Raw genomic sequence first — 12,706 nt, 5'->3', positions numbered from 1 at the left:
AAACCTGAATACAGTATGGGCTTAAGGATAAATTACCAATATTGGTTCATTAATTTTGAACCAATATGGTGAATTAGTATAATGCAAGATGTTAATTAGTACGATGCAAGACGGTAAATGGGGAAACTGTTGCCAACAGTGTGGAGTACAGGGAAACTACTATCTTTGCAATTTTTCTGTAAATCATCATCTTAAAGCTTCTTGAAACAAGGAGTGTAACATGTTGGTTTGTTTTTAAAACGCTATTTTGATGACAAAAGACATAGCAGCATTACTCCTGCAGGTGGACAAACTGTGAGCCCAGAGACACCCTAGGGCAATTTCAGCGATTTTAAGAGGAGCAGAGAGAAAAGTGGGGTGTTCCCCATTCCCACATCAAAACAAGTGTTTGGGAACGTTCTTGAAGCCCGCATCTCCGTCTTCAGTGAGGAAACGTTTACAGACTAGTATTAAGTCAAAGTATCGCTGGAGATCTGACAAAAGAGCGATTTCTGTGCTTTCAGTCACTGGGTGAAACCTCTGCTTTCAAATATTAAGTGTCTGCTTTACACTTGACATTTAATCAGATTTAAATAACATCATAGTATGGAATAGTTTATAAATGTTTATTAAACGTCCGTAATTTTTACAAAGCAAATATTAATAGCAAGAGGCAAAATTTTTGCAAAATATGTACAAAAGTAAAAAGCCTGGATGACTAGCAACTCATTTTATCAAATCAAACCATTCTTTCCACTTTCAGACCTCCTGTAGAAATAATTTATTGCCAATCCTGAACTAAAGCACTGACAGAAAAAAAATTTACAACAGTATCAGATAATGTGCTCAGTTCTGGGAAAGTTATAAAAAGATATATGTATAAAAAATCCTAAGCCACAAATACTTTCATACAGAGCTAATACAAATCATGTTTTGTTAGGTACAGTATCTATGAGGTTGTTATGAAATAGACTTTTTGATAAGGCTTCCGTGGCAAATGAGCCCCACCTTTAGACTAGTAAAGCCATTTAAACATTTTGCGATTCTGCTTTCAAGTAAGAGGTAAAGAAAGGGTAAATGGTATCGTCTGTTGCACTGTTACATATACTTTCCAAGAATTAACCCCTGCCTGCCCCCTCTGTTTTTTTCCCTAGAGCCATCAAATAGGCATGATTTGAGAACAAATGCAGCCCTTTTACTATGGCAAGAAATACTATAAACGAGCTTTCCAAAGACAAACCCAAATCAGAGAACAGGTAAGTAGCATACTTCTACCATGACCGTCACTGACTGATGATGTAGGCGTACTGGGTCCCTACTTCCATCCATCTGGACATTTTCATTATCAAAGGTAATGTGGTTTTGGAAAGGTCGCAGAATCTCTCATCAACCCAGAAATGACTGCCCTATCATTAACACTTCTTTGTTCCCTACGAGCTCTGGCATTTGAAATCAGATGGTTAGACCTAGATGTCACAAGAATGAACAGAGTTATTTAAATGCTAACTATACATTCAAGTACAGACAGAAGAATGCTAGTGGCACAAACACTGGTACTTCAGATTATGTTAATAATCACTTATCAGCCTAAGGTGAGTATCAACTCAATGGTACTTGAAAAGGCCATAAAGTTCAACTTGTTTAAAATGGTCCGGCTTAGACTTATACTTTAATCTCTCTATAAATTTATTAAGCCCTAACCTCGTACCATAAAATAATGGGTATGTACTATCACTTGCTTTATTTGGAACAGGGGGACATGTACACACCACTCACGTACAAGTCCCTCCCTTCCTCATGTTTACTACACTGAAGAGCCAACCTGTGTCCTATCACTAAAAAAAAGAAAAAAAAAACAGTACTTTTTGTCCAGCAGCACAAACACATGGACAGATCATCTGTAATTAATGTAACTTTATGTACTGAAATGATGGGAAAGAGAGATAAAGTCAGATTTCCAACTGAAAAAAGACATGCAAAATTTATTCTCGATCCCTCAATTAAAACTAAAAGAAATGAAAAGGTAACAGAGTGACTGTCTCTAGATTTATTAGGGAGTTTATTACAAATGTTTGACTGAGCTTTACAGGCACGATTTCATGGATTCAAACAAGAAATTAAGAGTTAACACTGGTATTTAGCCTTCTCATTACATATACAGAAATAACATTGCTACAAATTGCAATGAAGAGAATCTTGTTTCAAATGGCTTGGTTTGGGGTTTTGTCTAAATGTATCATTATATAATGAAAGCACCAATTTGAGGGTTTCTCAAATAGTGATTTGAGTTTCAGAACATAACAGAACATAACTTGGTAACTTTATTCTTCACATAAATAAGGCATAACACCGGATATGTGTACTAATGCTGAAAATACATTTTACCAAAAGCATAAATACAAGTATCGGGGTATACATTGGAAGTTCAGATTTACTCATTCTCGCTTACAAACAATTCTGGGGCATATGATTTTTGTGAGTCTGAACCAACACTTCTAATCACTTCTGGTATTAAGGGAATCTTCCTTTCTTCTACTTTATACTGACCACTGCCAACAAATGAACAAGGACCTCGCTCGACAACCTCCCTTGGGAGTTTAACCAGAGGACCTTCACCATGTAAAATACACGCCAGTGCAGCTTCAAACCAAACCAAACAGCCAAACCACGTTCACTCCACGATGCCTTCTTTGGTCGCTGCTGTGATCTAGCTGTCAAATGCCCTTTCCAGACAATACAATTGAGAAGAAGATTTCAATGCAATATATTTGGCAGCAAGCAATGATACGGGTTATTAAAAATATCTGACAGAGGCATTACATTATTTGGATCTTCAGAAAAACGTCTGACAATACCTCTTCCCTATAAGATAATCAAGGCAAAACTCTGTGCTGTTCTTTGATTTATAAGGCAACTCTGTATACTATAAATTTCTTCAAGATCAGTGAAGACACTTGTGTGACATTTCTTAAGAATTAATAAGCAAGAAGACACTCAGACTTAAGAGGAGAATGTAATAGAGAATTGGGCACATTTTATTCCAAATCATAACCATGAAGACTTAGAAAATCAAACACACTGAACAGCTTTAAATCCAACTTACATTTTTAGAGACTGGGGGGACACTGGCATAGGGCAAAACTATGAGCTCCCTTTCAGCTTTGTCACTGAATCTCATCTCCCTCTTCACACAGTGGTGTTTCAAAAGGGTCTGGTTTTCATGCTGTAGGTATAGGACTCCTTCAAACGGTTTAAAAGTACAGTATATAAAACATGCGGACTAAAGCCTTCAGATTGGAACTTAAAGTTCCACTGAGTGTCTAAACCAGCCTGCCATTAAATGTAAGTAATTTACTGCCTCAAAATATAGGCTAGGTTTTATTTTAAAAGAAAGCTGACTTTGAGACTTCACACACGTCAGGAAAGGAAATCTCAAATGCCCAAAGTAATATCCTATCTATTTGGTGTTTTAACATTTCTCTGTGGTAGTCAAAATGGTGCTTGTCAGGCAGTATTTATGGTTCATATATTTCAGATCTGAAATATAACTTAACTGAGAGTAACCTTCCTCTTTATACATACACTGGAGTGAAATGATGCTTTGGCCATTCGATAGGACCATTTGCTAAATTTACACACAGACCTTCCACCCAAAGTCTCCACGTTACTGTGCATATACTCAGATACTCCTCGGCCCTGAAATGGTTCTAACTCTGTGGATTAAACAATGCACTCTTTTTGGTAAGAAGCACTATAGATACAGAACTATTCTGATGTGCGTGAACTCTGCTGTACTATGGACGCCTGCATCAGGATGTAGGGCTACATGTCAATAGCTCAGGTGTCAACCAAGACACGAAAACACTGGCAGTTATGGGGGTAATGATGGTGGAGTTTCAAATGCAAGAAAAGTCAGGTACATTGAGAACAATCCCTGGTCAGTTCACTGCAAAGCCCTATTCTTACTAGACAGCAAGACAGACCCAGAGCCACTGTCTTAGAAAGGCTGGGTGATCCAGAATGTTGACCAATCTTTCAAGGACTTTCTAGCCAATAAAATACCTGAGAACACAGTCAGCTATACAGTAAAGTGAAAGGTATCACGGTCTTAATCACAATTTTCAGGAAAGGAAGAAAAGCCATCAGACTTTCCAAACTGTCACCAGTCTTGTACATCTGTTTCTCTAATCCAATTCTGACACTACGCATAACCTACAGGGCAGTATTTTTAGTACTGCAAACCAGCCACTCTGATGAGTTCACTATGAATGTATCTGTAATTGCAAAGCTACTTCATGGGTACGTTTTAATTTGGTAAGTGGTGGAGGAGGTCAAATGTAATCACCTTTCAGTATGAACTAAAAAAATTACTACTTATTCTTGAAAGTATCCTTGAAACCTTCAAAATGTACCTCAAGAAAGCTGGAATTTCGTAAACAATGATGTTGCAAACACACACACTCTTTCAGAGACACACCAAGAATGAGTAAGAATCTCAAATAGAAGTGAATAGTGTGGCAGGAAAATACTGCCCTTGGCAAGCTCCAAAAAACAAAAAAAAGCCCATAAATGCCACCGTCTGGAGTTGATGGGAACAGACAGGAGAGCGAAAGGACAATGTTTGTGATGGTGCAGCAGTGATCCCACCGTAAGGACCCACATCAGCTGAGACAGGATTTCAAAGTCTGAGAGTAAAACACATAATATTCTTGGGCAAGGGTGTATTTATTTAGGACGTTCTGTTATCAGGTTCTCGCACGTTTTTAGCTGCTGCTATGGCCAGAAGGTTTCCCGTATAGCACACTGATTACATGATATTTAAATATGAAAAGGGCAAATAACATTTCACTCATGACTTTTAATCAAAACACTACGGATGGCATGCGCCTGCCTTGTGCTCCCCTGGACCATTTGTGAGCGTTCATTACCATCAGACCAGAGATCCTCATGTAAACTTTAAACACACCAGAATATTGCCTTCAGAAACCACAGAAATTTAAAAAACAAAACAACTGCTGTGTATATAAGCAATCAGAAAACCGTGAAGGCTGAATCTGGGTGAAGCTACAGAACGCCATTCCTTAGATCACACATTTTCCAGTGGCCCTTTCAAAACAGGTCACCATAAAGCTGGGCACAAGTGTGGCTGCTACCTGCAGGGCGAACAAAAGGTATCTTACTCGTTCTAGAACTGAACATTCTCAACCTCAGGCCTACAAATATTAAGGACACCTTCTATACTTGGCACTACAGGAGAATTCAGTTTGAAAAGTGGAAGAATTTAAAGCCTGAGGGATGCCTTGTCTGAGGTCTGGCAGGAAATGACTCCACTCCAATGGAAGCCGGAGTGAAAGAGATCAAGGCCAAGCCTCAGCAGATATTGGCCCCGTGTTACTCAGCGGCTCTCAGCCACAACCAAAGGCCGCAGAAGAACGACTAAGATTTCCAAGAAGTTAAACACAGAATCAAGATTTTTCTAATTCCTGTTGTAAACTTCTATTTTAAAGAAACAAAACAAACCGAAAACAATCAAAAAGACAAAAAGGTACGAAGACAGCGAGTCTTCTGTACGTCACTGGAGCATGAGCTGCTTGAGGTTGTCGTGAAGGATGGTGTCCTTCACGTCACGGAAGACGAGGCGGATGTTCTCCGTGTTGATGGCTGTGGTGAAGTGGTGGTACAGGGGCTTCTGCTGCTGGTCCCGCCGCTTGTTCCGGAAACACTCCACCAGGAATTTTTGGACGTCTCTTAAGCAGTGGGGATCCCCTTCGAATTCTAAGAAATAGTCTTTGATGCTCACAATTTGCACTTTCTCCTCAAGCAAATCTGTCTTGTTCAAGAAGAGAATTATGGAGACGTTGCTGAAAACCCGGTTATTGACGATGGTTTCAAAAATGTTCAGAGACTCTGTCAGGCGATTGGTCAGACGATCTTCCATAAGCACCTGGTCAAACTCACTTGAGGAAACAAGGAAAAGTATTGATGTCACGCTGTCGAAGCATTCAAACCAACGTTTTCTTTCTGATCTCTGACCACCTACATCAACCATTTTGAAAGGGACATTTTTAATTTCAAAGTCGTACTCGTGAATGCCTTTGGTGGGCCTTCTGGCTAGCAGAATGTCTTGCTGTGATGGAATGTAATCCTGGAAAAGAAAAAAAATCGTTTCCTACTCAGTAATCCAGGAGTAATGAGAATATTTAATGTACTACTAACTGGGCTAGCGAATGGATACGTAAACAAAAGCATCTTTTAAATGACAATCCCCTGGTAACATTAAAGCATCAATGCTATTCTGATTCTCATCATAAAACAGCAAGATACGCTGCAATGTTAGCGTCCGCACTGGTTCGAAATTCGCCGCAAATGAAGGCGCCTATAATTTTTTCAGCCTGCCGGACGACCCGAGTGTCCGTCCACGCGTGACGCCCACCGTGCCAGCAGCCGCCTGCCGCTGCATGTCCACGGCCACGGTCACGGCTCCTCGCCCCTCCGTCAACAGCGGCGGGGCCCCAAGTCAAGGTTCTCTGCCCCCTGCGGCCCCTGCTCTGCGCCCCTGCCCGCAGCACCGGCAGCTCTCCCCGGGTCGCCTATGTTCTCACTGCTGCAACGCGGCCCCTGCTCTGCGCCCCTGCCTGCAGCACCGGCAGCTCTCCCCGGGTCGCCTATGTTCTCGCTGCTGCAACGCGGCCTCTGCTCTGCGCCCTTGACCGAGCTCACTCTGCGGGGCTTCCCAGCTGTTGGCGGGGGGCCGTCTCCGTGGCAGGGCCCCAGCTTTTCTCCTCTGCCGGCACCCGTGCCCGGACACAGCGGTGCCTCGGAGGGAGGGTCTACACCAAGACCCTGGACAGATGGATGGACGTATGGACGGAAGCTGCTGGCCTCCCGAGCCCCTGGGTGACCTGCGACAAGTCATCACTTAACCTCTCTGCGTCTCAGTTTTCTCACCTGTGAAAAACACAGACAACAGCACCCACGGGGTGCTGTGAGGACTAAACACGGCAAGTGGGTGAAGCGCTTAGGAACCGGGTTCGGCACACAGCCCGTGTGTTACTGTCTAGCGGTTCCCACTGTCACCACTGCTGCCAAGAGAGGGAAACCAAGGCAGCAACGGCCCCCCTACCTGTGCGCACCTGACAGCCCTCCACGGATGCAGCCTCTTCAGTCCCAACACTCACCGTCTTCGTCCCCAGCCCCGTCCACCAGGACGCTCTCCTGCCCACGTCCTGCCCCGCCCGCACCCCAAGCCTGCCCCTCACGGTGGACCTTCTCCATCACCTCCTACTTTATATCAAATCCCGCTGCTCCTTCTCTGAACCTTCCTCACCTTTTCTTTCCCCCCTTTATTTTCACTGCCCCCGTTTTTTAACATCTCAGCCTGGATTACCATCTTGCCCCTTGGTCCTCCGCACCTCCTGGGTCCACCTCTAAGCCCCCAGAGACCACCCCTCCTGCACCATGCCCTCAGAGCTGGCGGTGAGGCCCCTCCCTGCAGCAGACCAGACCTCGCTGACCCGGCTTCCATGACCCTCCTTATTCCTTGTTTTCCGGAACCAGCAGACTCTGCCCCACCTCGTCAGGCTCCCCAGAGCCCAGCGTGGAGAGCTGCACGAGCCTCACATCCTGAGACCGCCGCATGTCGTCAGCGTGATGCGTGACTGCAACGAACGGCGCATCCAGACCCTGGTGACCGCCTTCCTGAAACCTGCTCTTGTACGTTAGAGCCAAGCACTTCTGTCAGACGGATGTCCCTCCTGACCCCAGGCATGGCCCGCTGTGCGCGTCCCCTCGTCCCCCCAGCCGCCCAGGCTCACGTCCTCTCAAGGGCTAGCCCCAGCTTCTCCATCCATGCGCTAACACCATCTTCACCATCAGTCTCATTTAATCGTCCTCTGCTTGTTTTATGTATGTTAGTTTTGTCTCTGACTAGAATGAGTTCCTTAAACATGGAGGTCAAAGAACCAAACAGCTAATGACGAGCAGATATTACAACTGCAAGGCACCAACCTGAACACCTCACTGGGCGCCACGGATTGAACTGCGTTCCGGCACCGTCCCCGCACACCCCGCCTGCGTTCATGTGCTGAAGCCCTAACCCTCAGTGTGACTGTCTCTGGGGACAGGGCTTTTAGGAGGCGACCACGGTTAAATGAAGTCATATGGGTGGTGTCCTAATCAGGTAAGTGTTGGTGGCCTTAAAAAGAAGAGGCCATACACTTCTTGCACGTGTGTGTGCTGACCAAAGGGCACGTCAAGGCACAGCGAGAAGGCCACAGCCTACAAGTCAGGAAGAGTCCTCACGAGAAACCGACCATGCTAGCAACTTGACCTTGGACTTCTAGCTTCAAAAACTACAAGAAATAAAGGTCTGTTATTTAAGCCACCCAGCATGTGGTATTTCGTCATGGCAGCCTGAGCAGACTTTTGAGACATGGGGTTTATTTCACGTAATCGCCCCCGAGCCCGACGGGGATGGTTCTCTTACTATGCCTATGATGTGGATGAAGAAACTAACGTCTAGAGATGCCTAAGGTCACACAGCCAGTCTGCGATGGAACTGGGATTGGAACTCTGGTGGTCTGGCTGCAGAGCCCTGTCCTTGACCCCTGTGGTTCCATCTCCCAGAGGGCCATGGGGCTTGGCACACAGCGGGGATTCAACGGTCCTAGAACTTCAGTCAGAGATGGCGAAGCAAACGCAATCCCGTGACCTGTCTGATGTGCACAGAGTGGGCGGCCAGTCTGCAGCACACCCACATTGATTCTCCTCGCCTTTACAACTACCTACTGATCACAAAAACACTTCTTTGTTTTTATTCCAGATGTGGCCTCAAAACTGTTCCCAGCGTAAGCCTGTAAGCAGCCAGTACAAACTGACGGGGGCTGTGGCTCTGAGTCACTCGCGCCGACGCTATTTGCTGAGCGCCTACGAGGCACCAGGCACTGTCACCGGGCAGCAAGGACTCAGCCCTTCACAACCAAGACCCGAGGTCCTTGCCCTCAGGGAAAGAGGTGGGGGAAAGACCAGCAAAACCTGTAAGTGAAGAGACCAACTGTAACAAGAACAATCGAGCCTGAGAAGAGCCAGTGCTGACGCTGAAGACAGCGGAGGGGACCCACCTCGAATGGCTGCTCAAGGAAGGCCTGTCCGAAAAGGCAGACTGAGAAGAACGGGGCGAATGCGCACTACTGGGATCAGAAAACGTGAAATAACTCTTAGAGGATTAGTTTACCTACTAAAGCTTCTCTCCATTGGGCTTATACGGAACTTTTTTTTAAGGCTTATTGCAATCTGACCACACGGAAAAGTGACAATGAAACAAGTCTTAATACAAAGTCTCACTGATGTGGATTGAGTGAACAGAAACAGACAAATACAGAGACCCTAACTTCTAGAGCACCTGTGTCTACGAAACAGGTGGGAGAAACACATACTGACTGAACGGCAGACAAGTGCAATTTAGCAAAATATAAAAAAATAAGGGAAAATGCAAAACTTAGCGTTCTAGACACACATATGGTACTTTCCTACTTGCAATAGGTTTCATTTTGTGCTTTCCTTCTGTTTTATTTTTAAAGTTAAACATCTCAAAGAACCCATAAAACCACATTAAACTTTACAACAGAAATCTGGTTTAAGAGGCGGCATACGAAGCTATCCTCAATTGAATGGGTCACCACTGACGCTAGGGCAATGGTTTTCGAGCATTTTCTAAGCAGCACAAAGCTTCCTTCCAGTGAAATCTCTGCACAAGTCCAACACAGAGAGCGGCCAGCACCAGCCCTCGCCAGTCGGCCACGGCCTCAAGGACGCACTACAGGACAGTCTGATGCTCCAGCTCCTTTGCAAGGGCGACTCCTCCCACATCACGGCCTTGAGAATCCAGCCTCCTACGCTCCACCCCAACACACGGGGGGTCCTGGACTGGAAAATAACGTTTGCTGAAAAGTTCTGAAATCAATCAGCCCACCGCGTTCTTTCGGTTTCCACTTACAGAAAGGCAAAAGACACTGACGTAGGCTAGTTAATGTGCCACCTCATTTTCAAGCATAAACTTCTTTCCATAAAGAGTTTTACTTTCACAAAATAGTGGACAGGGCATTCCTCAAGGAACTGGCAGAGGTCAGGACAGGAGAGGGAGAAAACATGAAGCAGGAACAGTCGGCATACTGCCACTAGGAAAAAGGATACCGCTTAATACATCATTTTTCTAAGTTTCCTTATCCTAACTACTGCCTTCAAATGGCAATAAACACAAACATTCAGTCTGAAAACTTACTGGTTCTCCAAGTTTATCCAAGTTATCCAGGAAATATTTTACAGATTCACCCTGAAAACAAGAAGAAAATAAATAGTTATTAGGGCTTAGGGATGGAAGACTTTGCTACAGCAGTTTATATTAAACTGTCTGGTTGTACACTTAATCCAAATCCAAACATACTTTGTTTAGTCACCAATTTCAGACTGAGCAGCTAACCCCCCTGAAGACACATAAAGTGTCTGCCTCTGTCAAAGTGCTGCAGCCTGGCGAGGCTCACAGAGTCCTTACAGAAGCCATTCCCCAAACACTCATCCATTCGGACAGGATCGCATGTACGTGTTCCGATATATCTGTGTATCCAAAGGGAAGATGTAATTAAAAGGTGAAAACTGCTTTTGCGATACACATACAACTACAAGTCAGGTGGGATTATTTCTGTCTACATTTTTCAATCACGTTTATATCAAAAGCGAAGCAGGGATGAGGTGAGAACACCTAACAGGCAAGCGCCTAGACGGACACGCCTTTTTGCTCCTGAACCCTGAATAATGCTGCAGGCTTCACCTCTCTTCCCTACCTGAGTGATCAGTCTACTCTCTCTGAGCCCAGACTTCTATCAGACCTCAGGCAATTTCCAACATCTAAAGTGCATGAGAACACATTCCTAAGAGGAAATACTCGAACAAAGGACCGGCGGGGCTGTGTCTTGGCGTCTCCCAGGGTCCTCCCTGTCCTGCTGGGTTTCTACCGGCGCAGCACTTGTCCTGCCCGAGCTCCAGAAGGCAGTGCTTCTTTCACACAGAAGAGAATTCCCTGAAGACCTTGTCTGACTGCAGGTTCTGAGGGGGCATCTGAGGGGACAGGGGCGGGCACGTAATTCCTGCAATTCAGGTGATTTCTGGGACCACAGTTTGAGTCACGAGGCCTTAAAGCGGCAGTTCTCAAGATTTGAGTCTCTGGATCCCTTCATACGTCTTAAAATTCTTCAGGATCCCGAAAAGACGTTGTTTAAGTGGGTTATGGTTACCAGTACTTACCACGTTAGAAAGTAAAACTGAGACACTGTAACAAATATTTATTAATTCATTTAAAAATATCAATAATAAACCCATTCACGTTAACATATTTTAGTGTAGCTTCATAAAAGCCAGTGAGACACTTCTGCTTCTGCATCTGAACTGCTACTACAGGTCGTTTCCGCTGTAGCATATGAAGATCTGGCCTCACAAAGAATGCTGATTGGAAAAGGGAGCATTTTGATAACCTTTGTAACTGTAGATATTTTTGTTTCTACACCAGAATTTGACAAACGGTAGTTTCTTGAAAGTGACGTCCCTGTGGAATGGAAAGCCTACGGATGAACTTTCTGCACTTTTGTTACAGACACTAAAATTCACTGGTCTATCTTGTACTTTGAATGGGTCTTTCACCCACCCACAATTTTGTAACACCAAGCGCTGATCACATGGAACATGGTGGGCAATTAAGTATACAGCTCTTCCAAATGTCGGCATGTTTCATGACATAATATTAAGAAAATCATATTCATTAACATCATAATGATCTCATAAGAAGCCTTAAGGCTTGGGAAGTTGACAACCTCACAGTGGTGGGCAGATACAAGTTTTCCTAAATTCTGATTTTCACTTGAAAGCTCAAATTTTATCAATGGCAACAAATACCGTTACTTTCCTTGAACTGGCAGGCTAAACTTCATTCATTTTCTAAAACAATGCCTGTCAAATGCCCAAGTCTGAGTAAGTTGATTGTTTCTTTCAAGTAGAAATGGTGTTCCACGAAAAATACAGTTAGCTCAGCTCACGTCACAACCAGTCACAAAAGTATTTTCCCTGGAGACCACAGTCCTGCTGCAGGAGCGTTTTCAGGGTGCCGCCCAAGCCGGCATGCGGCGCAGTACAGAGCTGCTGAAACTGACCTAGAACAGCCTTCACTGCTTCATCAAGGATCTCTTCAGTGAACCTGGTGTGTGTGTCTTAAACTGCAGATGTAGAGCGGTGATGAATACACCAACTAGTAGTGTGTTTGGGGCTGATACCCCATCTGCGCTCAGGCACTGGCTGGCAACTGCAGCCCTGCTGTTCTGTTCTATCGGTGCGAGTGTCAGCTTAATGAAGGGAAAGAACATCTTAAGTGACACCCTCAAGAGTGCTGAACATGAAGACTCCTTTTAAAGGGTTTCTGGGATCCCCAGTGGTCCACGGACCGCACTTGAGAACTGCTGCCTTAAAGTACATGGTGGCGAGCGCGTACACGGGCATGTGCTTGTGGTGGGCACGGGGAGAAGGGGGGGTGGGGAGGCCTGGCTGCGATCTCCTGGTGACTGCGAAGGAGCAGCGGCAGATGAGTCTGCCTTCTTCTGGACCTGGAACATTCGTACAGTGTTTATAGCACCTAAAGATGATTTTTAAGAGAAGGGAAAAGAAAAAGCTTCCAAAAAATTCATTC

The 12,706-nt window shown here is 44.8% G+C and overlaps 1 protein-coding gene across 2 annotated transcripts in view; it reads right to left on the bottom strand.

The window, feature by feature from the left end:
• Positions 1-590: 590 nt before the first annotated feature.
• Positions 591-12,706, bottom strand: part of GNA13 (G protein subunit alpha 13) — a 40,429-nt gene continuing 28,313 nt past the window's right edge. For both annotated transcript variants that reach the window (XM_059997137.1, XM_059997138.1), the window contains exons 3-4: positions 10,259-10,309; positions 591-6,124 (exon numbers count right to left, since the gene is read on the bottom strand). In XM_059997137.1, the coding sequence (XP_059853120.1) occupies positions 5,552-6,124; positions 10,259-10,309 (624 nt within the window). In that variant the 3' untranslated portion in view covers positions 591-5,551. The remainder of the gene's footprint in view (positions 6,125-10,258; positions 10,310-12,706) is intronic.

Source organism: Delphinus delphis, chromosome 19 (genome assembly GCF_949987515.2).
Source record: "Delphinus delphis chromosome 19, mDelDel1.2, whole genome shotgun sequence".
Taxonomy (NCBI): domain Eukaryota; kingdom Metazoa; phylum Chordata; class Mammalia; order Artiodactyla; family Delphinidae; genus Delphinus; species Delphinus delphis.
This window is presented reverse-complemented; position numbering and strand designations above follow the sequence as displayed.